The sequence below is a fragment of the Phacochoerus africanus genome, chromosome 1, assembly GCF_016906955.1.
Source record: "Phacochoerus africanus isolate WHEZ1 chromosome 1, ROS_Pafr_v1, whole genome shotgun sequence".
Lineage (NCBI taxonomy): Eukaryota > Metazoa > Chordata > Mammalia > Artiodactyla > Suidae > Phacochoerus > Phacochoerus africanus.
The window spans coordinates 27,982,145-28,005,283 of NC_062544.1; the positions used below are offsets into that span (position 1 = coordinate 27,982,145).

Here is a 23,139-nt window from a genome sequence, read left to right on the forward strand (position 1 = left end):
TGGTGGCAGCTGTTACCTCTGGGAAGAAATGGGAGATAAAGAACAGGAGTGGAAGAGAATTTTCACTTTGATATGCTTGGATTTTTTCCCTCATGCTTATGTATCACCTATTTTAAATAAAAATTTAACAATCAAAACCTGACATTTTGACCCAAAACGGATAAAGAAATGGGCTCAGTGCAACTGAATTATGGGTTTTGGTTCACAGGATTTTTTTTTTTTTCTCCCACTTTTTTTAGCTGCACCAGCAGCATGTGGAAGTTCCTGGGCCAGGGATCAAAACTGACCTGCAGGATATTCTTAAAAAAACAACATATTTTAGACCAAGATTTCAATGTAGTAAATAAAGTATATCTGTAAGTGACCACGTATAGTTTGACATAGAAGAGCCTAATTTTGGTGATAATGAACTTGTTATTTACTGAGCTGGGAGTTTTTAAAAATGGAGAAAACCTTTTTAGAGGTTTTATCAGAATGAAGCAGACTACCCTTATTGCAGAGAGTAACAATTAAAAACCCAGAATAACGGCAAAGACAAAGAGAAAAATTGAACTTTTTTTTTTTTTTTAAAAAAGCACAAAAACCCTACATACTAAAATTGTACACATCAAGTATTGGTCCAATCTTATAACAATCTATTTACAATTAAACAGCACCATGGTTTTCTCATCTAGGTTAGTTAAACATGCCCAGAAAATTGTTATTCAAAGTATATGTTCCTTTAAAATAAAATAAACTCTTAAGAGAGCTCAAATTCTCAACAAACAAAAAAACCCTCTTACCAACCATAGATGATTATGATATCACCAAATGTACTTGAGAAAAATAGATTTGAACACTCTTTTCCCCTCCAGTTGACAAACTCTGAAAGATGTTGCTATTCAACATGGCACGCAACAAAGAAACTTTCTGGCGACAGGTGCATTGCACTCAAATACCCTCACATACCTCTACCTCCATATATAGAAATACTCCTTTGGAATTAATGCTGCTGTCTCCTCTTGAATTTAAGATTCAGTTATCAGCAAACCTAAATTAAATGTAACCATAATCATTAAGATGATGGCATAAAAAAGAGAAGTAGTTAAAGCTCTCAGAAACATAATGTTACAATTATAGATATTATGTCTAATCAGGCTATAGGAAATGTAATACCATTTTAAACATTACATTTAAACTAAATAGCAGTTTCATTTTGCCATTAAAATTAATGATGGTGCTTCACATACAAAACAGGTGTGGAGGTTTACTTCCCATTTGAGAACAACCTAAGTGCCTTCTTCCCCCTACTTTTCCATCTCGTAGACTCTCAGGGGTCCAGAGATCACGCAGTAGCCCCCTCTTCACTTAAGGAACCAACTTTAAAAGGGTTCCAAATTAAATATAATCCTTGGCATCTTTATTCCAGTCACAGTAGAGAAGAATCAGGTTATCTCCCTGAATGTGTCAGTCCTCTAATCTGCAGATGCTTCTTAAGTTGCCTCTCTGCTAGGTAAGGTGAGGGGAAAACACTCATCCTCCACAACTAGGGGTAACAGCAAGCTGTGGGGAGCGCTAGAGTAGGAAAAGCAATAGATCATCATTTGGTCTCACTGCCAATGTTTAAGTGACGTCAGTAAATCTTTCGCACTAGTAAATTATAAGCTGAAATTCTTTCTAAGAGGTCGAACATAGGCACAATTCTCCCAGGCACAGCTAGATTGGGTTTTCCTTACACCCTCCTTGCAAACTAGGGGAGATAATTCATTATCCAACAGTGGGAACAGCTATACTTGACCCCTTACATTCCCTGGCCTAGTTTCCATGCATTTGGGGGCACAGTTAGCTCTGAAAAGTCCTAAGCAGAGTAGGTAGATCAATAAAGGTATTATATAGTAACGACTTTCTAAAGCCTGGATATGAAAACAGCTTCGTTATATAGACATTTCAAAGTACCTATGCAGCAAGAGGACAAGAGCCTTTTCACCTAAGTTTCAGTTGAAAATCTGAGCTCTGAATGCATTGACTAAATTATTGCCTAGTGTTCCAGAAAAGTGCCTGCCACCAACGTGCTGGAAGGCACCGAAATTTAGTGTGAATGTAAATAAGGAGCTGAACATATGGGGACAGGGAAAGCAATACTGAAACACAATTTACCATTCTCTACTCCTTTATGGCTAAATATTGAGTGAGCAAAGTATTCAGATCAGAAAAGAAGCGAACCTCAAATACTGCTCTTTTCAGTTTCCATTTTAAAAAGCTCAAGTTTTATAACTGTTCTGATTTCTGGGAATCGTATTTGATGTGTTTTAAGAATTCTGTATTCACAAGGTGCTTGGTGCTGTTCTTCATGGATGCACTGCTCTATTTACAGTCCGGATCATTTACGTATAGCCATTACACGGTTGCTGGGTATTTTAAAATAAATGGTTATCTATTTCTTAACTGCCTCTCGAATTAGAAACTGTAATTACATGAGTCTCAAAGGCTGGCTCTTTGTGTTTTATTAATTATTTTTGTTGGTCTCCATCACAGATGGAATTTTTCACTGGTAATTCCTCAGAACTAAATCCATTCATACGGAATTCAGAGCAGTGAAAATAAATTTCACGCGTAGAGTAGGAAACAATAACAACAATAAAAAGGAGCGGGAGGGAGCTGGGGACAGCCAACAGGACCAGTTCAGTTCTCAACTGGTGTCGGGCTTTGCAGAGGTTGGCTCATTATAACCTGTACAACATAGTCCTTTGGGATCTTTAGCTCTTCCAACTTCATTTTGTCGGTGAGAGGTCTGCCAGAAAAGAACCACCGCTGACTAGCCGGCTCCACTCCTTCCGCTGCATGTAGCCGCCTCTTCATGTGGTACACTGTGTCTGTGCTGCGGACCACAAGTTTGAGGTCTTTGCCAGTGGAAAGGCGCAAACGGAGCTGAGATTCATATCCAGAATTGGGTGGTGGGTCAGGAATATCCAGAGTCTCTATGTCGCTCTTTTCCTCTATCATGTTGATTGGTGGTGCCAAGCAATAGACTGGAAGCTGGTATCTATTCCCCAGTTCATCATAGCACTCTGTAAGTGCACCTGCAGAAAGAGAAGACAGGAAAAAGACTTTAAATGAATGCATTTTTCTTTACATCTTGTAAAATGCTCAAACTCCTCTTGCTAGCTTGCTACTATAGAGAAAAAAATGTAAAGCAAGGCCAACCTCTGTCAGCTGACCATCAATGATTATCAAGGCCCATGACCAATTATTTGAGTGTTGAATTTTACATTAACCAGGACCCTAGCTCCTCACCCTCACTTCTTCTAAGCCATTTCGTAACTAATGCACACTTTTATTAAAAGATAAAGGAAAAGAGGGAGTTCCCGTCGTGGCTCAGTGGTTAACGAATCTGACTAGGAACCATGAGGTTGCGGGTTCGATCCCTGGCCTTGCTCAGGGGTTAAGGATCCGGCGTTACCATGAGCTGTGGTGTAGGTTGCAGATGATGCTCGGATCCCACGTTGCTGTGGCTCTGGCGTAGGCCGGCGGCTACAGTTCCAATTCGACCCCTAGCTTGGGAATCTCCATATGCCTCGGGAGCGGCCCAAGGGAAAAAAAAGAAGATAAAGGAAAAGAAAGCACACAAAATTCCAATTAACTAGTATTATCAGCATTTAGACCAAATTAAGGAGAGGTTCAAATTGCACTGGCAGATCTTTTTAAGAAATGAATCAGCTAAACTTAAAAAAAAAAAAAAAAAAAGGCAAAAACCCAGATTCCCAAGCTCAGTTCTCCACGTAGTATTCCAGAGCGGTCTTCTCAGTGCCTACCTAGACTTCCGAGGTTGAAGTACTTCGCCAGAAGTCCTCAGTCCAGAGAGAGCACAAACTTTGGATGACATGCTTACCATCTGTCTCTGGCTTGTGGCTTATGGACCTCACCAGCACAGCTACCACAGAAATGACTGAGATGTTTTATTTAAGCCTAATTAGACAATCTGCTACAAAAACTATGGGTTAAAAAGGAAGAGCAAAGGTAAGGTGGCAGGAAGTTTATAACCTGCTAGCTCAGGGGAGGGGGAGGAAAGTGTTTCTGGCTTAAAAGAAGGTATTGATGACTAATTTCTTTATAAAGCATAAACTGCACTGTAATTATCAGAGCTTCCCTTGGGCAACTTAAGCTACTTAATGAACACTTTACTGTAAGGTTATTCATAATGTGTCCTTCACTCCAACTGGAACATCAATGTTAGCTGATTATCAATTTGGTGAAAAATCAAAACATCTATCTACCATACTCAAAACAGTCATACACAGGCTAATGACTATGAGGAGTGGGACACTGAGGAGTGATTACCAATGAGCAAATGAGCTAATAAACTGGTTTCTGTGGTCACCATCAACAGACTGAAGGTCCAAGGCATCCCAAATGAGACTGGAACATTTGGACGGAATTGGGCCAGCCTTCTAACTTACACAAGATGGGCTGGAGAGAACTCAGTCACCAAGCATTAGCACACATGACTTTCCCCTTTCCTCTGTGTTTAAAGGTAATTTCAGCCTCTGTGTGGGTCACCAATGAATCTGAACCCTGTTATGACATTACAGAGATGGATATGCTTCAAGCACAGTTGTGATCACTGGCAATTTCCTACACCAGTAACCATCATACCACAGTACCAATTTATAAATAGTCAGCTGTGCAAACTTCACTGTTTATATACTTGACACAGCCTGAGGCAAAGAAACCTACCAGTGTCTTTCAGCTAGGCTGACCATTAGGAAAAGCGGGCAAGAGAAGGTGGAGAGTTCACTACAGACTCAGTACTCCTCTCAGGAAAACCCTTCAGATATGTAGCCCACTAATATTGGGGGTCAGCAGTGTCAGCCCGGTAGGTACAAGAGCACATTTACATTCCTGTTCTGCTAGAATCACATTCTCTCGCAGAGGCGCCGTTCCAAATCATTACCTTTGGAATCAGGAGGCCAAGATGATATTGCCAGCCTTGTTACTAACTAGAAGCAACAGTAAGCAACCTTCTTTCACCTGCAGTACTTTTCTCAATTAGCAAAATAAGGCAGGATAAAAAAGACCTCTAAAGCAGTTTCCAGGTTTACACATTCTGCTTCATCTTCATGCATCACATCAGGTAGAAAATAGGACTGCACACCAAAACGCTGTAGGCAGAATAAAGTCTTGACTAAAGGTCAGCCTACACTTTCAGCATCCCTAGAAACTAGGACAAGGTACCATGGCAGCCTCCTGTGCGGTGCTAAAACTGTAATGCATGCCTGTACCACCTTACAGGCACTTTGCCTCTTCCTAGATCTGAATACTCACTCTTTCAACACAACGGATAGCTGAGTCTTCAGCCCAGAAAGTCAGGGGTTCAGTTTTCAGAGCTCAAATGGATGAGAATAAAAACTCCATGGAAGAGGTACAGCTACGTGGCATATCTTCTTAGTCCAGCTCAGGCAGCCTCATATCCATGATGCTAGGAATAAGCTATCCCTGTATTGCTTAGAAGCACCAATATTCCAATGTACTGGGGAAAGGTCACATTTAACATGAAGTTTTCTGGCTTACTCCTTTCCTCACTTCTGTCTGTCAAGTTATACTGTAATCTAAGTTATAAACATGCCCTAGTTTTAAACTAAAATCTAAACGGTAAAAATTCAGGCCATGAAGTCAAATATGATTTAATCACATTTTTAGGTTACAGTTTAATGGGTTACCCTCTCTCCAAATTAAATATATGGGACCAGAGAGTATCAATAAAAATAATCAATATACCCCAGAGCTGAATATTACCCATAGAATTACCTATTCAGAGAAGAATGATTCCTCTGTAGGCCTGAACTCTTTTGAAAAATATACTCCCAAATCCTCCACATTTAAGGCCCCACATCTCTTTATTCAGGACAAAACTGCTCTGCTAATAGTGGGCTCTATCACACACTCTCTTTGGGACTTCACAGGGATCACTGGAAAACAATTCTCATGTTCCACAGAACCGTTACGTGAACATTTACTAAATACCTGGAAGTGTGTAGGTATGTCACTGGCACTGAGCAGAGGTCACAAGACAGCCGAGACTGTCCTTGACCCCCAGGAGCTTATGATCAAGGTGAGCAGACACAGCATACCCATCGAAGATTTAAAAACAAATACATTGAAAAATCAAACATGGGAGCTGAGATATCAGACAACAGAAATGAGACTAGAGTTGGTAGAGCCAAGAAGGAAAAATTCTGTAAAGCAGTATGCTCTGGGCATGACACAGAATACAAATGAAGGGCATCCCAAGAAACAGGAATACGGAAACAAGAATTAATACAAAATAAGCAGGGAATAACAAGTGGCTCTGCAGAGGTGGGATACAGAATCAGTGCTGTGAAATTACTGAACAGATAGCAATAGTGAAAACCTCACCGAAGAGTTCCAGAGTTTAGACTCAACACTATGGGGAACTTCTAGAGGAGGCTCGTAGAGGCACATGTGTTTCTCCATCAAATACTGAGTGCCTACCCCACGCCAAGCAATGTTTCAGGGGCTAGGGTTACGCCTGTGAACAAGACAAAGCTTAAAGATTATTATGTCACAAGTGTGAATGGAGAGTGAGTGACTGGAATCAAGGGGAGCTGCTAAAGTGACTGACTAGCAATAGAAAGAAAGAGATCGGAGAGAATGAGTGGTAACCAGCAGGTCCTAAGGAGAGGTTAGGAAAAGAGAACCACCTAACTAGGAAACCAGAGTGTCAGAGGACTTAGGGCCACAAGATTCTGTGCCCAGTTTCTTAACTGCTTCAGGTTCGGGGAGACACTTCAATTGAATTATCTCAAGGTAACCGAAGATACCGAAGCGGTTTGCTATGTCATAGTCTCGAATGTACAAGTTTAAACCATAAAAGCAAACACTAAAAAGGGGTTACTGGCTTTAAGTTCTTTACACACGTTAACATTTATCCTCACAAGAGCCCTCTAAGGTAGGTGTTTAGCACTCATTTTACAAACAGGAAAATTAAAGCAGAGAGAGGTAACTTGTCCAGGGTCAGAGGTAGTAAGTAATAGGGTAAAATCATCTGATTCCTGAAGAAATCAATGTGTAACACAGGGATAAGGCTATAGGGCTTGTGACCGCTTTACAAGACTCCCGGGTAATAATGCAGTTAATGGGAAAGAGGAAATGTGCTGGGACAAAGGCAGAGGACAAATACAAGAGGGATGGGAAGCCAAACATGAATCACAAGGAGCAAGAAACAGACACTCCAAATGCAGCCCAACAATATATTTGCCAGTGATGTTAGTGACAGGTCAAAGAAGGGTCTGGAAGATGAGGCAAAAGGAAGTGGTAACTAAGAGGTTTCAGTGCTGTGAGGCTACCACATGTAGTGTTAAAATGGACCTATTACTGCCACTGTCTCATCTATGATCTTTGAGAGGAATATGCAAAAAAAACCAAAAACCAAAACAAAACAAAAACCAGGGCATGGTTACAAGATGGAGAGTTTTGCTTAAAGAAACCCTGTGTTTACACACAAAAGGGAAGGAAGCATTCTGTAAGTTTTCATAACATGAGGATTTTTCTACCTTTCTGAACTCACTTCCAGCTACGGGTGTATTGGGAATGTACAAAGGGTTTGAATCATTACCCACTGTCCCTTGATGTTGCAGTTCACCTAATGACGCTGCACCAGGTCTAAGGACGTGCTAGCCAGGCTTGCCCACAGTGCTCACCAAACATCCGCTGTTGAAGTACACTTGTCTTCTTCCCCTTCTCTTCAAAAACCCTTTATATACAGGTGCCGAGTCCCAACAGAAACAGATGGCCACCAGGATAAATGACGGCCAGGCCACTCCCTCCTCTGGTCAGGAAGCCCTGAAAGCTCCCCATGGTAGGAAGAAAGCTGCCAAGACTACCTTCTGTTCTGATTTCACATGTAATTTTTTTGAAGTTGTGTTTATTTCTCTTCTATCTGGACGAACTGTCTCAGATGTTTTCCTTTGGCTGTTTTAAATTATATTTCAAAATATTCCATGAGAAAATTCCAAAGAAAAGACTAAATTTTAAACCAAATAATAAAAAGAGCTTTACTAAATGCCAGAAAGTCTAACACTTCACTCTTTCTCAAGTCACCTTTTAGGTTAAAAAGAAGTTTTGTTGTTGTTGTTTTTTAAGCAATCAAAGGCCTCACTGGTTTTCCCTCTATGTTCACTCCTATAAAACATCTCAGGTTTAAAATTTTTACCACTCAAGACTTGCAGAGCTACACGAACAAATTTGTAAAAGTTAAAAATCACTTTTTATGAAGTCAGCCATACAATGAGACACCAACATCAAATGCTTTCACTAACGTGTGGAAGCTGAAAAAAGGACAGACTGAACTTCTTTGCAGAACAGGTGCTGACTCACAGACATTGAAAAACTTATGGTCTCCAGAGGAGACAGTTTGCGGGGTGGGAGGGATGTGCTTGGGCTATGGGATGGAAATCCTGTGAAATCAGATTGCTGTGATCATTATACAACTACAGATGTGATAAATTCATTTGAATAATAGTAAAAAAAAAAAAGAACATGAAAAAATCACTTTTTACATACGGAAACTTGAGGATATGAAAAAACATTATCTTAATTGTGGTGATTGTCTTCCTAGGTGTTCACACGTCAAAGCTCCCCATGGTAGGAAGCTTTTTCAAACTGTACATTTGAGGAACTCCCTGGTGGCTCAGTGAGTTAAGCATTTGGCATTGTCACTGCTGTGGCGCAGATCTGATCTCTGGACCAGGAACTTCCACATGCTGTAAGTTCAGCCACAAAAACAAAAACGAAAAACTGCACACTTTAATTATGTGCTGTTTAGGACTTGTGGTTGCCAACGAGGAGAGGAACGGAGTGGGATGGACTGGGATTTTGGGGTTAGCAGATGCAAATTACTACATTTAGACTGATAAGCACAGGGAACTATATCCAATCACTTGTGATAGAACATGATATAAGATGAGAAAAAGAATGTATATATGTGTGTGTGTGTGTATGTATGCATGCCTGGGTCACTTTTCTGTACAGCAGAAATTGATAGAACACTGTAGATCAACTATATATTAATTAAAAAAAAAGAATCCTAAACATGTATTGTTTTAGTGTTCTTCAATGTATCTCAACAGTTGAAAAAATGTAATATTTAAAACAGATATTTTAAAACGGCAATCTGATACAGGATCTGCCCTCCTGAAATTAATTCAGAAATTAGGAAAGCAATGTCCTAGAGCTGCAAGGCTTTTTATCACATTGCTGTGTGTGTGTGTGTGTGTGTGTGTGTGTGTGTGTGTGAGAGAGATGTCTCTTCCAAGGATGAGAAATGATGACTCTACTCTTGATTTCACTTTTCTAACTGACCCAGAAGGCATGAGCTCCTCCACATTTCAAAAAACATGACTTCCTAAGGCAACTGAAGACCTAAACACTTGAGTCAGTTGGAACACAGCTAAAAAGGACAAAAACACTGAAGTAACACAAAGAATGGGAAGGAAACAAACAGTGGGTTAGGCCTATGATTCAGGAAGCCCACTGTTGAGCCTCACAGAGGAACAGAAGCCTGCAGAAGCAGTGAATCTGATAGAAGAAATAGTGGCTTTAGAGCCACCCACATCCAAATTTTAATTTAGATCCTAATCTTAGAAAAAGTCTGTTTCCTCAAGGACTATAGTATCAACCTCACAAAGCTGCTGTAAGGATTAAATAATAAAGCACGTGCAAAACTGACTAGTACATATAATACGTCCATAGAAAACAGTTAAAAAAAAAAAAAAAAAAGGTCCCTTCCCTTCTTAGACAAATTTTAAAATCTTAGAACCAGACTTATGGAGGAGAGTTCATCAACAGCAATATCACAAAGGATCAAAGTTTCTTTTTTTTTCTTTTTTGGTCTTTTTAGGGCCATACTTGTGGCATATGGAGGTTCCCAGGCTAGGGGCTAAAGCAGAGCTGTAGCTGCTGGCCTATACCACAGCCACAGCAATGCTGAATCCTTAACCCACTGAGCGAGGCCAGGGATTGAACCTGCGTCCTCATGGGTACTAGTCAGATTCATTTTCCACCGACCACAACAGGAACTCCAGGATCAAAGTTTCATAATGTTTGGGTCCACTGCTTTATGCTTCATGAGGTTCCGTAGAAACTTCACAATAATGTCAAAAGGGCCATCAAGGTCACCCTTCATTCAGATATTATGAGCAGTATTTTAGGACTAACAAATTATAGGCTCACTCGTGCAAACACTTTGCTGGGAATTATATTAAGCTGAAGTCTGGTAGTCAGGCTTTAGGAGAAGCAGGTTCAGCTATTTCATCCCACTGAACTTGTTCTTAAGACTGGCACTAGAAACACAAGTCTATTATCTCTTCTAGCAAGACCCAGCGAAAAGTGGATTTAGTTTGGGTGAATTACTGAATTCATATGATGGTTGGACCATGATTAAGAGCTTAAATAACATCTGGCCTCATTTCTAAGGGGACACCAACCTTTAATTCCAGCTCTTTAAAAGGGACAGAAGAACAGACTAGTAGCACTTGGACACTGGTTTATTTAGCTGACCTGGCTTTATGTTGTTTTCTTTTTGGTCTTTTATGGCCGCACACATGGCATATGGAGGTTCCCAGGTTAGGGGTCAAATCAAAAGCTGCAGCTGCTGGCCTACACCACAGCCACAGCAACTCAGGATCTGAGCTGTGACTGCGACCTACACCACAGCTCATGGCAATGCTGGATCCTTAACCCACTGAGCAAAGCTAGGGATCAAACCCGCATCCTCATGGATACTAGTCAGATCCGTTACCACTGAGGCATGATAGGAACTCCCTGACTTTAGAGAAGCTGAGGTTGATGCAGTACATTCCCTGGGACCACACTGGAAACGCTGCTTTCCCTCCACCCCAGCACCCAGAAAGGCAAAGGAGGTCTTCTTCAGAGACAAGCCTACTGACTCAGGGACAAACTCCCACTTCAGCTATTTTAGGGCCTTTTTTGCTCAGTTTGATGAAAAATGTGACAGCAGCTGAGGTGTGGATAAATCTCTATTGTATAACTCCAAATCATTCTTATTTCTTTGAGGATAGAGAGAAGGAAAGGATATAACATTTAATTTATCATTAATTGGTCATCGGATTTTTTTTTTTTTTTTTTGACACACCACGGATTGAATTGGAGCTGCAGCTTCGACCTATGTCACGGGTGCAGCAACACTGGATCCTTAACCCACTGTGCTGGGCCAGGGGTTGAACCTGAGCCACCTAGGAGACATACTAGATCCTTAACTGGCTACACCACAGCAAGAACTATAGTCATCAGATTCTTTATTAAGACATCATTTCATTTCTAAACACAAGTCTGGTAAAAATCCTGTCTCTCATGTATATGCAATCTTCATGCTTTTGTTTTTAAGCTTTAGGTTCATGAATTAAGTTTACTAAATGACAGATTCTTACAGGGACCTTAAAAAGAAGCAGAATTCATGGCTTCCTTCATATGGAAGTTCCTAGGAGTTGACTGGGAGCTGCAGCTGCTGGCTTACACCACAGCCACAGCAATGTGGGATCTGAGCCACGTCTGTGACCTATACCACGGCTCACGGCAACACTGGATCCCCGATCCGCTGAGCAAGGCTAGGGATAGAATCCACATCCCCATGGATACTAGTTGGATTCGTCTCCACTATGCCAGGATGGAAACTCCCTCATGGCTTCCTCCTTAATGGGCCTCTAATACACTTAAGAGGAAGAGGAAACAAAGCCTACACATACATATTTCTGCCTGTCCATGTCTCAGAGGATCCACTTGTTTCTCTTTAGTATTAATAGAAGTATATCATTTTAAAGTATTCTATATAGTGTGAGAGGGACCTAAAGTGGTAGACATGGAATTAACATTGAAGATTACTTGCATATTCACTTTATAGAAAACACATATAAAATGACTTGACTTTGTAATTTAGCTGTTCTAGTTACTGTTAGATTTAGAACTTGTGTTCAAATTTAAATTTCATGTCTTCTATATCAGAAAAATGACATAACCTCTCTATGCTTCAGTTCTCTCATCTGTTTAAAATGGATATTTTTGCAGTATGGAGGTTTCTTAGAAAATTAAAAATAGAATTATCTTATGTTCCAGCAACCTCACTCCTGGGCATATACCTGGACAAACAATGATTCAAAGGGATACATGCACCCCTATGTTCATTGCGGCACTATTCGCAACAGCCAAGACTTGGAAACAACCTAAATGGCCATCAACAGAAGAAGGGATTAAGAAGGTGTGGTACATACACACAATGGAATACTACTCAGCCACAAAAAAGAATGAAATGATGCCATCTGCAGCAACATGGATGCAACTAGATTCTCATACTAAGTGAAGTCAGTCAGAAAGAGAAAGACAAATACCATATGATATCATTTATATGTAGAATCTAAAGCACTACACGAATGAACCTATCTACAAGACAGAAGCAGACTCACAGACATGGATAACAGACTTGTGGTTGCCAAAGGGGATGAGGAAGGGGGGAGGGAGAGGGGTGTTTCAGGAGTTGTGAGTAGTAGATGCAAACTATTACATTTAGAATGGAGAGACAATAAGGTTCTACTGTATAGCACAGGGAACTGCGTCAAATCTGGGGTAAACCATAATGGAAAGGAATATTTAAAAAAAAGAGAATGTGTGTATATAACCAAACCACTTTGCTGTACAACAGAAACTAGCACATTATAAATCAACTATACCTTAATAAAAAATTAATTAAAAAAATAAAACAGGGATTTTTGGAAGTGATTATTATAGGCATGAGAATTCAATAATATCAATTCAAAACATGAGCTGATAGTATTTCTGATTCTCAGTCCAGATGTTCTTTTCACCATTTTGGCTCCCTATACACAGAAACGCTTTATTTATAAGTGCCTTAGTTTTAAAAAGCTTAAACTGCATTATACATAATTTAATGTATTCACATTTGCTATATTTTGAGATAAAAGATAAGGGGAAAAAATACTGGGCACCTCCTTTCCTACCTGTATTTTGAAAGTGATTAAAAAATAAGTTTGGAGTTCCTGTTGTGGCTCAGTGGTTAATGAATCTGGATCCATGAGGACATGGGTTTGATCCCTGGCCTGGCTCAGTGGGTTAAGGATCCAGCATTGCCATGAGCTGTGATGTAGGTCGAAGATGTGGCTCAGATCCTGTGTTGCTGTGGCTGTGGTGTAGGCCAGCAGCTGTAGCTCCAATTCGATCCCTAGCCCAGGAACTTCCGTATGCTGCAGGTACAGCCCTAAAAATAAAAAAAATAAAAAATAGTAAGTTTTAAAAATAATTACTTTTTCCTACCTTTCACACCTTTAAGCATGGGAAAGGACAAAAGAAAAGGGCCTTGAAAAACCCAACTGAAGACCTGACAATGTTTAGTCACAGGAAGAAAGAATAAATTTGGTGTTGTTTTAAGTATGAGAAAAGTGTTTGGGTACTAGTGCACAGCTACTCCTCTAACAAGAGAGATTAAGAGGGTAGCTTTTACATTTGAATTGCAGGGAGATGGAAAACACACTAACTATAGACGCTAAAGAAATAAAGAACAAATTTTCTACAAAATTAGAAGGTAGGGAAAGGAAGTAGGCAATTTTTAAAATCTGTTTAAATCTTCTAATAATTTTTAAAAAGTATTAAAGCCTCTTCTTTATAAGATAAACAGATCATGTTTCTGAAAAAGCTTTCACTGAAAATACCTGAATAGCTACAATGAACCAGACTCTGTGAAAAATAAAAATAAAATCCACTTTTTTTCCACTCTATTTGGGCAACCCACTTAATCTATAATCTGGTTCCACAGGCACAATAGTGTATGTAGGAAATATTTTTAGGAATTTTAGGTAATGACATATCAACTAGAAAAAGTAAGCTCTTTAGGAAATTTAAAACTGAGTAAAAAAATATGTAAATAATGAAAAATAAAGCTGTGCGTAGGAATGAAAAATAAAAGCTCTTCTAGGATGGGGAGGCTATGGAAAGAAGTACCAAATATCGGAATCATCCAGGGAGCTTTTTCCACAATAGGACACCAGTACACATGTTCATATCATCCCCAATTGAGTCATAATTTCCAAAGTGAAAATACATGTTCATATATAAAATCCCCAGATAGTTATGACACCAAATTCCCTCTTAACAATCCCTACTGCCATCTGAGACTAACAAACTAAAGACTTATCAGTGATACTAGCAGAGGAAGATAATTAAAAAGCACAGGATTACTTTGTGCTTAGATAAGACAGGAATATATAATGAATATGACCTGCTGATTGGAACTTAGACAAAACACATGTAATTATCAAGGGAACCACTATAAGAAAGGAAAGAAGAAATATATGGAAAAGTGGTTTTCATTGTTTACTTGACAAATAACAGAAAAGGTAACTATCAGCACATAGGAAAAAAACACTGACACTAAATATAATTTAAACCAAAGAGGGCACAACCTTGCATATTTTGAGCATCTAAAATGATATATAACACAGATAATACAACAGGACATATACAAACAACATTTACAAAGACATTTTCATATTGTTTTCAAGCTTTAAATACTTTTTTATAATAATTACACTGGGACGATAATGGGAATGAGGTTGAGATAACAAAAACATTATGAGGAGAGAAGAAAGAAAGGATGAGATGAAAACAAAAAAGGGAAATGTTTTTGGGTTTTTTTTTTTTTTTGGTCTTTTTGCCATTTCTTGGGCTGCTCCCACGGCATGTGGAGATTCCCAGGCTGGGGGTCGAATCAGAGCTGTAGCCACCAGCCGACGCCAGAGCCACAGCAATGCCAGATCCAAGCCACGTCTGCAACCCACACCACAGCTCATAGCAACGCTGGATCCTTAACCTGCTGAGCAAAAAGGCCAGGGATCGAACCCGCAACCTCATGGTTCCTAGTCAGATTCTCTAACCACTGAGCCACGAAGGGAACTCCAGGAAAATGTTTTTAAGAGAACTTAGAAAGAGGTGTATATCCTTCAGGTTGTCAATTTATGATCAGTTCAACACCCTTATGGGTAATACTGACAGATGTAGATGAAGGGGCGCAAATGTGGACCAGGTAGCAGGTGATGCTAAAACAACAGTGCCCTCACTGCTTGGTGACCCATTCATAAATATACTACTTTTATTGCTACTGAATCAATATAACTGCAAAAATCCCATTAGACATATGCCCAAAAGAAGGGTGCCCTAAAAGTCAAAGAAAGATGTTACCAATAGACAATACATCCAGAAAAGGAATGAAATCTATAATTTAAGAATTTAGTGCAAGGAATTTACTTGTTAACATAAGAGTTCAAGAAGTAGAATCATCAGCATTACTATTTTTCGAGTATTTTCTTGATTATGGTAAATAAACAATTCACATGTTATAATCACATTTAATGACGACAACCATCCTACTTACAATCCATACTTTACAGATGAAAGAAGTGAAGCATACAGAAAAGAAGCAATTTGCCCAAAGTCACACAGCTCTAACACAGTAGAGGCCAGGTCTGATACCAAAGCCCAAACTAACTAAACAGCAGCTAAATGAATCCCAGGTAAAATTTCAGTTACATAATTACACCAAAAATATGGAAGAGATTTCAGCAATACCACTGAGGAGGTCTAGGTAAACATGTAACTAAATAGCTAAATTATAAACTGAATATGAATTAAAGCACATGACAAAATACAATCCAAAAGTCCAACCATGGAGTTCCCGTGGTGGATCAGTGGGTTAAGAACCCGACTAGTATCCATGAGGATGTAGATTCAATCCCCAGCCTTGCTCAGTGGGTTAAGGATCCAGTGTTGCTGCAAGCTATGACATAGGTCACAGATGTGGCTCATATCTGGCGTTGCTGTGGCTGTGGTATAAGCCAGCAGCTGTGGCTCCGATTTGACCCTTAGTCCAGGAACTTCCACATGCTGCAGATGTGGCCCTAAAAAGAGGGAAAAAAAAGCCCAACCAAGAAACATTACTTTGATAAGTTTCAGATATGAACAAGGGAAATCAATCAAGGATACCAATGACAATAATATTAAGATTCGGACAAGAGTCCCTGTCATGGTGCAGCAGAAACAAATCCAGCTCGGAACCACAAGGTTGCGGGTTCAATCCCTGGCTTCGCTCAGTGGGTTCAGGATCTGGTGTTGCCGTGAGCTGTGGTGTAGGTTGCAGAGACGGCTCGGATCTGGTGTTGCTGTGGCTGTGAATTAGGCTGGCAGCTACAGTTCTGATTAGACCCCTAGCCTGGGAACCTTGATATGTCGTGGGTGCAGCCCTAAAGAGACAAAGAGACTAAAAAAAAAAAAAAAAAAAAAACAGACTCAGACAGTTGATATTATAGACTTTTCAAAGAGGAAAGTCAGTTTGATTCTTTTTTTTTTTTTTTTGGTCTTTTCTAGGGCCACGCCCGCTGCATATGGAGGTTCCCAGGCTAGGGTTCGAATTGGAGCTGTAGCCGCTGACCTACACCACAGCCATAGCAACTTGGGATCCGAGCTGTGTCTGCGACTTACACCACAGTTCAAGGCCATGCCAGAGCCTTAACCCAATGAGTGAGGCCAGGGATCGAATCCACAAATTCACGGTTCCTAGTGGGATTTCTTAACCACTGAGCCACAACGAGAACTCCCAATTTGATTCTTTCATGCTAAAGCAGAAAATATTTCTTAAACATCAATGGGGAGGAATAGAGGCTCATCCAATATTTTCAAATTTCCAATAATAAGTCTCCCTAATCTGTTGGTTAGTTGGGCTGGCAGGATCATTGCTTTTCAGTTTACACAGATAAGCAGAAATGAGGGACTTGACTTTCGGAGATCTGAGCTCATATCTAATAGAATATGCACAGGCCCCTGCCTTAAATGAAACAGAGCTATTATGCCTCCATGAACTTATAAACAAGGCCACAATTTACTGAACAAAATTAGATTTTTCCATAGGTACAATAAGTATAAAGTAAGGAAGCCAAAGTTCCAAGGTTCTGGATCTTGGGCTTCTAAATTAAGACAATCATAGATAAACAACACCCCTACCCAACTTGTAGGACTATACAAATGTAAATATATTCTGCTTTAAAAATATAGGATATAGGAGTTCCTGTCGTGGCTCAGTGGAAATGAATCTGACTAGTATCCATGAGGAGGCAGGTTCGATCCCTGGCCTCGCGCAGTGGGTTAAGGAGCAGGCGTTGCCACGAGCTGTGGTGTAGGTCGTGGGTGCGGCTCGGATCCCCATTGCTGTGACTATGGCGTAGGCCAGCAGCTACACCTCCGATTCAACCCCTAGCCTGGGAACCGCCATATGCCATGGGTATGGCAGTAAAGAGACAAAAAAAATACATTAAATTAAAAAAAAATAGGAATATAAACATTAAAAAGAGAAGAATGATAAAACACATAATAAAGGAAGGCCCTTACCTTTATATTATATTAAAGCAGTATCTGAAGACAAATTATAGAACTAAAAAGGGTAATGGAGCAAGACTTTGTCCACTCCAGCCAAGTAAGAGGTAAAGAATTCAGGGACTATTCAAGAAAATAGGGACTAAAGAGTCATAATGAAGAGTTCCCACTGTGGCAGAGAGGGTTAAGAATTGGACTGCAGTGGCTCAGGTCGCTGTGAAGGTGCAGGTTCAATCCCCACCTGGCACAGTGGTTAAGGGATTGGCATTGCCACAGCTTGCAGTGTAGGTCACAGCTGTAGCTCAGATGCAGTCCCTGTCCTGGGAACTTCCATATGCCACAGATGTACCAAGGAGGTGAAAGACTTACATGCTGAGACTATAAAACATTAATCAAGGAAATTAAAGAGGATTCGAAGAAATGGAAAGATATTCCATGCTCCTGGACTGGAAGAATTAATATTGTTAAAACGGCCATATTACCCATAATAATCTGAATCAATGCAATCCCTATCAAATTAGCCATGACATTTTTCACAGAACTAGACCAAAAAAATCCGAAAATTTATATAGAACCATAAGAGACCCAGAATTGCCAAAGCAATCCTGAGGGGGAAAAAAAAAAAAAAAAAAAAAATCAGGAGTTCCCGTCGTGGCGCAGTGGTTAACGAATCCGACTAGGAACCATGAGGTTGCAGGTTCGGTCCCTGCCCTTGCTCAGTGGGTTAACGATCCGGCGTTGCCGTGAGCTGTGGTGTAGGTTGCAGACGCGGCTCGGATCCCGCGTTGCTGTGGCTCTGGCGTAGGCTCTGGTGTAGGATCCCGCGTTGCTGTGGCTACAGCCCCGATTCGACCCCTAGCCTGGGAACCTCCATATGCCGCGGGAGCGGCCCAAGAAATAGCAACAACAACAACAACAAAAGACACACACACACAAAAAAATCAATCAGGAGGCATAACCCTTCCAGACTTCAGACAATATTACAAAGCTACAGTAATCAAGACAGTGTTGGAGTTCCTGTTGTGGTGCAGCAGAAACAATTGTGACTGGTATCTATGAGGATGTCCATTCTATCTCTGGCCTCGCTCAGCGGGTTAAGGATCTGGCACTGCTGTGAGCTGCGGTGTAGGATGAAGACGTGGTTTGGATCCTGTGGTGCTGTGGCTGTGGCAAAGGCCACCAGATACAGCTTTGATTCAACCCCTAGCCTGGGAACTTCCATATGCTGCGGATGTGGCCCTAAAAAGAAAAAAAGTGTGGTACTGGTACAAAAACAGACATCCAGACCAATGGAACAGAACAGAGAACTCAGAAATAAACCCAGACACCTATGGTCAATTAATCTTCGACAAAGAAGGCAAGAAGATAAAATGGGAAAAAGTCTCTTCAGCAAGTGGTGCTGGGAAAACTGGACAACTGCACATAAACCAGTGAAACTGGAACACACCCTCATACCATGCACAAAAATAACTCAAAATGGCTTAGACTTAAACATAAGATAAGACATCATTAAACTCCTAGAAGAGAACACAGGCAAAGCATTCTCTGCAATCAACCGTACAAATGTTTTCTTAGGTTGGTCTCCCAAGGCAATAGAAATACATCAATGGGAACCAAATCGCAAAGGAAAGGAAACCATTAAAAAAAAAAACACACAAAAAACCAAAAAGGCAACCTATATAGGAGAAAATATATGCAAAGGATGCAACCAACAAGGGCTTAATTTCTAAAATATATAAACAATCCACACAACTCAACAGTAAAAAAACAAACAACCCAATTGAAAATGGGCAGAAGACGTGAATAGACATTTCTCCAAAGAAGGCATACAGATGGCCAACAGGCACATGAAAAAATGCTCAGAATTACTAATTATTAGAGAAATGCAAATCAAAACTATAATGAGGTACCACCTCACACTGGTCAGAACAGCCATCATTAGTCTACAAATAACAAATACTGGAGGATGTGGAGAAAAGGGAACCTTCCTTCACTGTTGTGGGAATGTAATTTGGTACAACCGCTATGGAAAACAGTATGGAGGTTCCTCAGAAAACTAAATATAGAACTACTATATGATCCAGCAATCCCACTTCTGGGCATATATCTAGACAAAACTTTCATTGAAAAAGATGCATGCACGCCTATGTTCACTATAGCACTATTCACAGTAGCCAAGACTTGGAAGCAACCTAAATGTCCATTGACAGATGAATGGATTAGGAAGATGTGGTACATACATACAGTGTAATACTACTCAGCCATAAGAAAAGAACCAAATGATGCCATTTGCAGCATACATGGATGGAACTAGAGATTTTCATATTAAGTGAAGTAAGTCAGAAAGAGAAAGACAAATACCGTATCACATATCTGGCATGTAATATATGACACAAATGAACCTATCTACAGAAAAGAAACAAATGCACAGACACGGAGAACAGACTTGTGGTTGCCAAGGGGGTAGGGGAGGGAGTTTGGGGTTAGTAGATGTAAACTATTGCATTTAGAGTGGATAGGCAATGAGATCCTGCTGTATAGTTATAGGGAACTATATCCAATCACTTGTGATGGAACATGATGGAGGATAATGGGAGAAAAAGAAGGTATAACTGGGGACTTTGCTGTACAGCTAAAATTGGCAGAACATTATAAATCAACTACAATAAAAAATTTTAAAAAAGAGTCATAAAGAAATGACATTCTATTATAGAGTTTTCAAATGTAGGAGGAATTATTTTTATACCTGTGTGAAAAGTGATCTATATATAGTGGGTGCTCAATAAATGGTATTAACCCAAGCCCACACTAACAAGTTTTTTTTTTTTTTTTTTGTCTTTTTAGGGCTATACCCATGGCACATGGAGGTTCGCAGGCTAGGGGGTCGAATGTGAGCTGTAGCTGCCAGCCTACAACACAGCCACGGCAATGCAGGATCTGAGCCATGTCTGTGACTTACACCACAGCTCAGGGCAATGTCCGATCTTTAACCCACTAAGTGATGCCAGGGATTGAACCCATCCTCATGGATACTGGTCAGATCCATTACTGCTAAGCCACAATGGGAACTCCACACGTTTTTATTAATAAAGAATGGGATAGCTATGGAATATATATTTTTAAAAGTTTAAAAACACAATTAATTCAGAAAACTAATAAAGGTTTGGAAAATTTGGAAGGATACTAAGTTAAATAACTTTTATTTGACAAAGAGTCAAAAGACATAATTCAGGAGTTCCCTTGTGGCACAGTGGGTTAAGGATCTGGTGTTGTCCCTACAGCAGCTTGGGTCACTGCCGTGGTGTGGGTTTGATCCCTTGCCTGGGAATTTCCATATGCTGTGGGCACAGTCAAAAAGAAAACCCATAAAGCAGATGATTACACAGTGAAAAGTACTGTTGCTCTGAAAATGTAGACAAATAAAGGAAAATACCGAAAAAGAAACAAGGTATAATAATAAATAGAAAACAATACCAAAGAATACTGGTGATTATATAGACACCTGAGACAACTTAGAAAAACACTAACTTGAAAAACTGAAGAGAAAAATCAATGTATAAATACAGTAACCAACAGAACAAGAATATAAAATTAACGTTTAAATCTCAGTATAGCATGACATTTTCTTGTTTCTAATCAAGAAGACCAAACACAAGACCAAACATGAGAATATGAGTCAAGCATCATGTATGTCTTTGGAAACATTCAAAGCTTATGGTGGTCCTTATTTTTTTTTTAAGGCCACACCAGTGGCACATGGAAGTTCCCAGGCTAGGGGTTGAATCAGAGCTACAGCTGTCAGCCTATACCACAGCCACAGCAACATGGGGTCCAAGCTGCACCTGCGACCTACACCACAGCCTTTGGCAACCCAGGATCCTTAACCCACTGATCGAGGCCAGGGATCGAATCGAATCCTCATGGATATTAGTCGGATTCATTTCTGCTGCACCACAACAGGAACTCCCTTATGGTGGTCCTCAGAGTCACATTCCTAAGCAAAGGAGAGAGGTTTACAGGGATACAAACAGAAACCTGTCCTCAATAACATGTGCAACTCACTTCCAAGTTTAGGTTTGCTCAATATGCTAACAACAGGCTTGATGAGAAAGGGTAATGACTAAAGGTGTGTCCACTGAGTCTCTGGCTTCTGAGATCTAAATTTGAGACTACCTCTCTAGCGCTAGCAGGAAACCAGTGAAGTAGAAACTCTAGAAGCTGGGGTGGGGGAAGGTCTTGATGGAGAACTAGGTAATGGAGAAGTCAGAAAATATAGGTCTATCAAGTGTTCTGTTTCTTGAGATTAAAATACACACACACACACAGAGTAAACCTATCTCTAGCTAAAAGATATACATTTTCGGAGTTCTCGTCGTGGCTCAGTGGTTAAAGAAACCGACTAGGAATCACGAGGTTGTAGGTTCGATCCCTGGCCTTGCTCAGTGGGTTAAGGATCCGGCATTGCCGTGAGCTGTGGTGTAGGTTGCAGATGTGGCTTGGATCCCGACTTGCTGTGGCTCTGGCGTAGGCCAGTGGCTATAGTTCCAATTAGACTCCTAGCCTGGGAACCTCCATGTGCTGTGGGAGCGGCCCTAGAAAAAGCAAAAAGACAAAAAATAAAATAAAAATTAAAAAAATAAATAAATAAATTAAAAAAGATACACATTTTCAAAACAAGTTAGAATAACATATAGCAAGAAAATGAACACTTCCCATTCAGTTTCTTCCCCTTAGAAAGGAGCTGATGATGTTTCACTTTGTCCTTGCGGACAACCAAACCTACCGTGCGGTAATGTTATGTTCGCACCATCAATGATTGCTTGGGCCAGTTCATGATCATTGCTTTCAAAAGCATGTGCTGCAGCCTTCAAGGCGTCCCAAATCTCTTTACGGCCTTCAAAAGCTGGTGCAGTATCCCAAAATTCGTCTCTCTTGCTGCGCAGTTGTCCATCTGTCATGGGATAATCACTTTTCCATTTGGGTTTCTCTTTTTTCAGAGGCTGGTTACGACCTAAAGCAACTGGGAAGAAAAATAAAAGGCTGACATCAAAACCAAAATTTATAAAAGATGTATTAATAGTTATCTGGTCATTCTTTGAGTCTTTCATCAAAATTATAGCTAGAAGTTGGCCGCTAATTCTTGAATTCTGAAATTCCCCTAACCCATTTTTTTTTTCTGTCTTTTTGCCTTTTCTAGGGCTGCTCCCACAGCACATGGAGGTTCCCAGGCTAGAGGTCTAATTGGAGCTGTAGCCCCTGGCCTACGACAGGGCCACAGCAACGCGGGACTGAGCGGCGTCTGCAACCTATACCACAGCCCACAGCAACGCCGGATCATTAACCCACTGAGCAAGGCCAGAGACCGAACCTGCAACCTCATGGTTCCTAGTCGGATTCATTAACCACTGCGCCACGACGGGAACTCCCTCCCCTAACCTATTTTAGATCTACAAGAGAAAATGGAGACATTAGGCGGCCTTATGCAAACCTTCCAGTGACAAGTTAGTAGCTCTTTTCCATTCAGTCTGCCTTCTCTAAAGGATGACTTTTAAAATTACTCAGAAAAATGACAGTTAACTATTTCATCTGAGAGCCGGGGCAGAATTTAGAGTCAAATGACACCATAAGAGAGAGTAAGATATTAGGAGAAACCAAATGGCAGCAGTAGTTTGAATCTCAGGACCCTTGAACTTATGA

General features: G+C 40.4%; 1 protein-coding gene across 2 annotated transcripts in view; it reads right to left on the minus strand.

The window, feature by feature from the left end:
- Nucleotides 1–543: 543 nt before the first annotated feature.
- UBTD2 (ubiquitin domain containing 2) overlaps nucleotides 544–23,139 on the minus strand; it is a 73,919-nt gene continuing 51,323 nt past the window's right edge. For both annotated transcript variants that reach the window (XM_047788599.1, XM_047788615.1), the window contains exons 2-3: nucleotides 22,226–22,462; nucleotides 544–3,059 (exon numbers count right to left, since the gene is read on the minus strand). In XM_047788599.1, coding sequence (XP_047644555.1) covers nucleotides 2,662–3,059; nucleotides 22,226–22,462 — 635 coding nt within the window. In that variant the 3' untranslated portion in view covers nucleotides 544–2,661. The remainder of the gene's footprint in view (nucleotides 3,060–22,225; nucleotides 22,463–23,139) is intronic.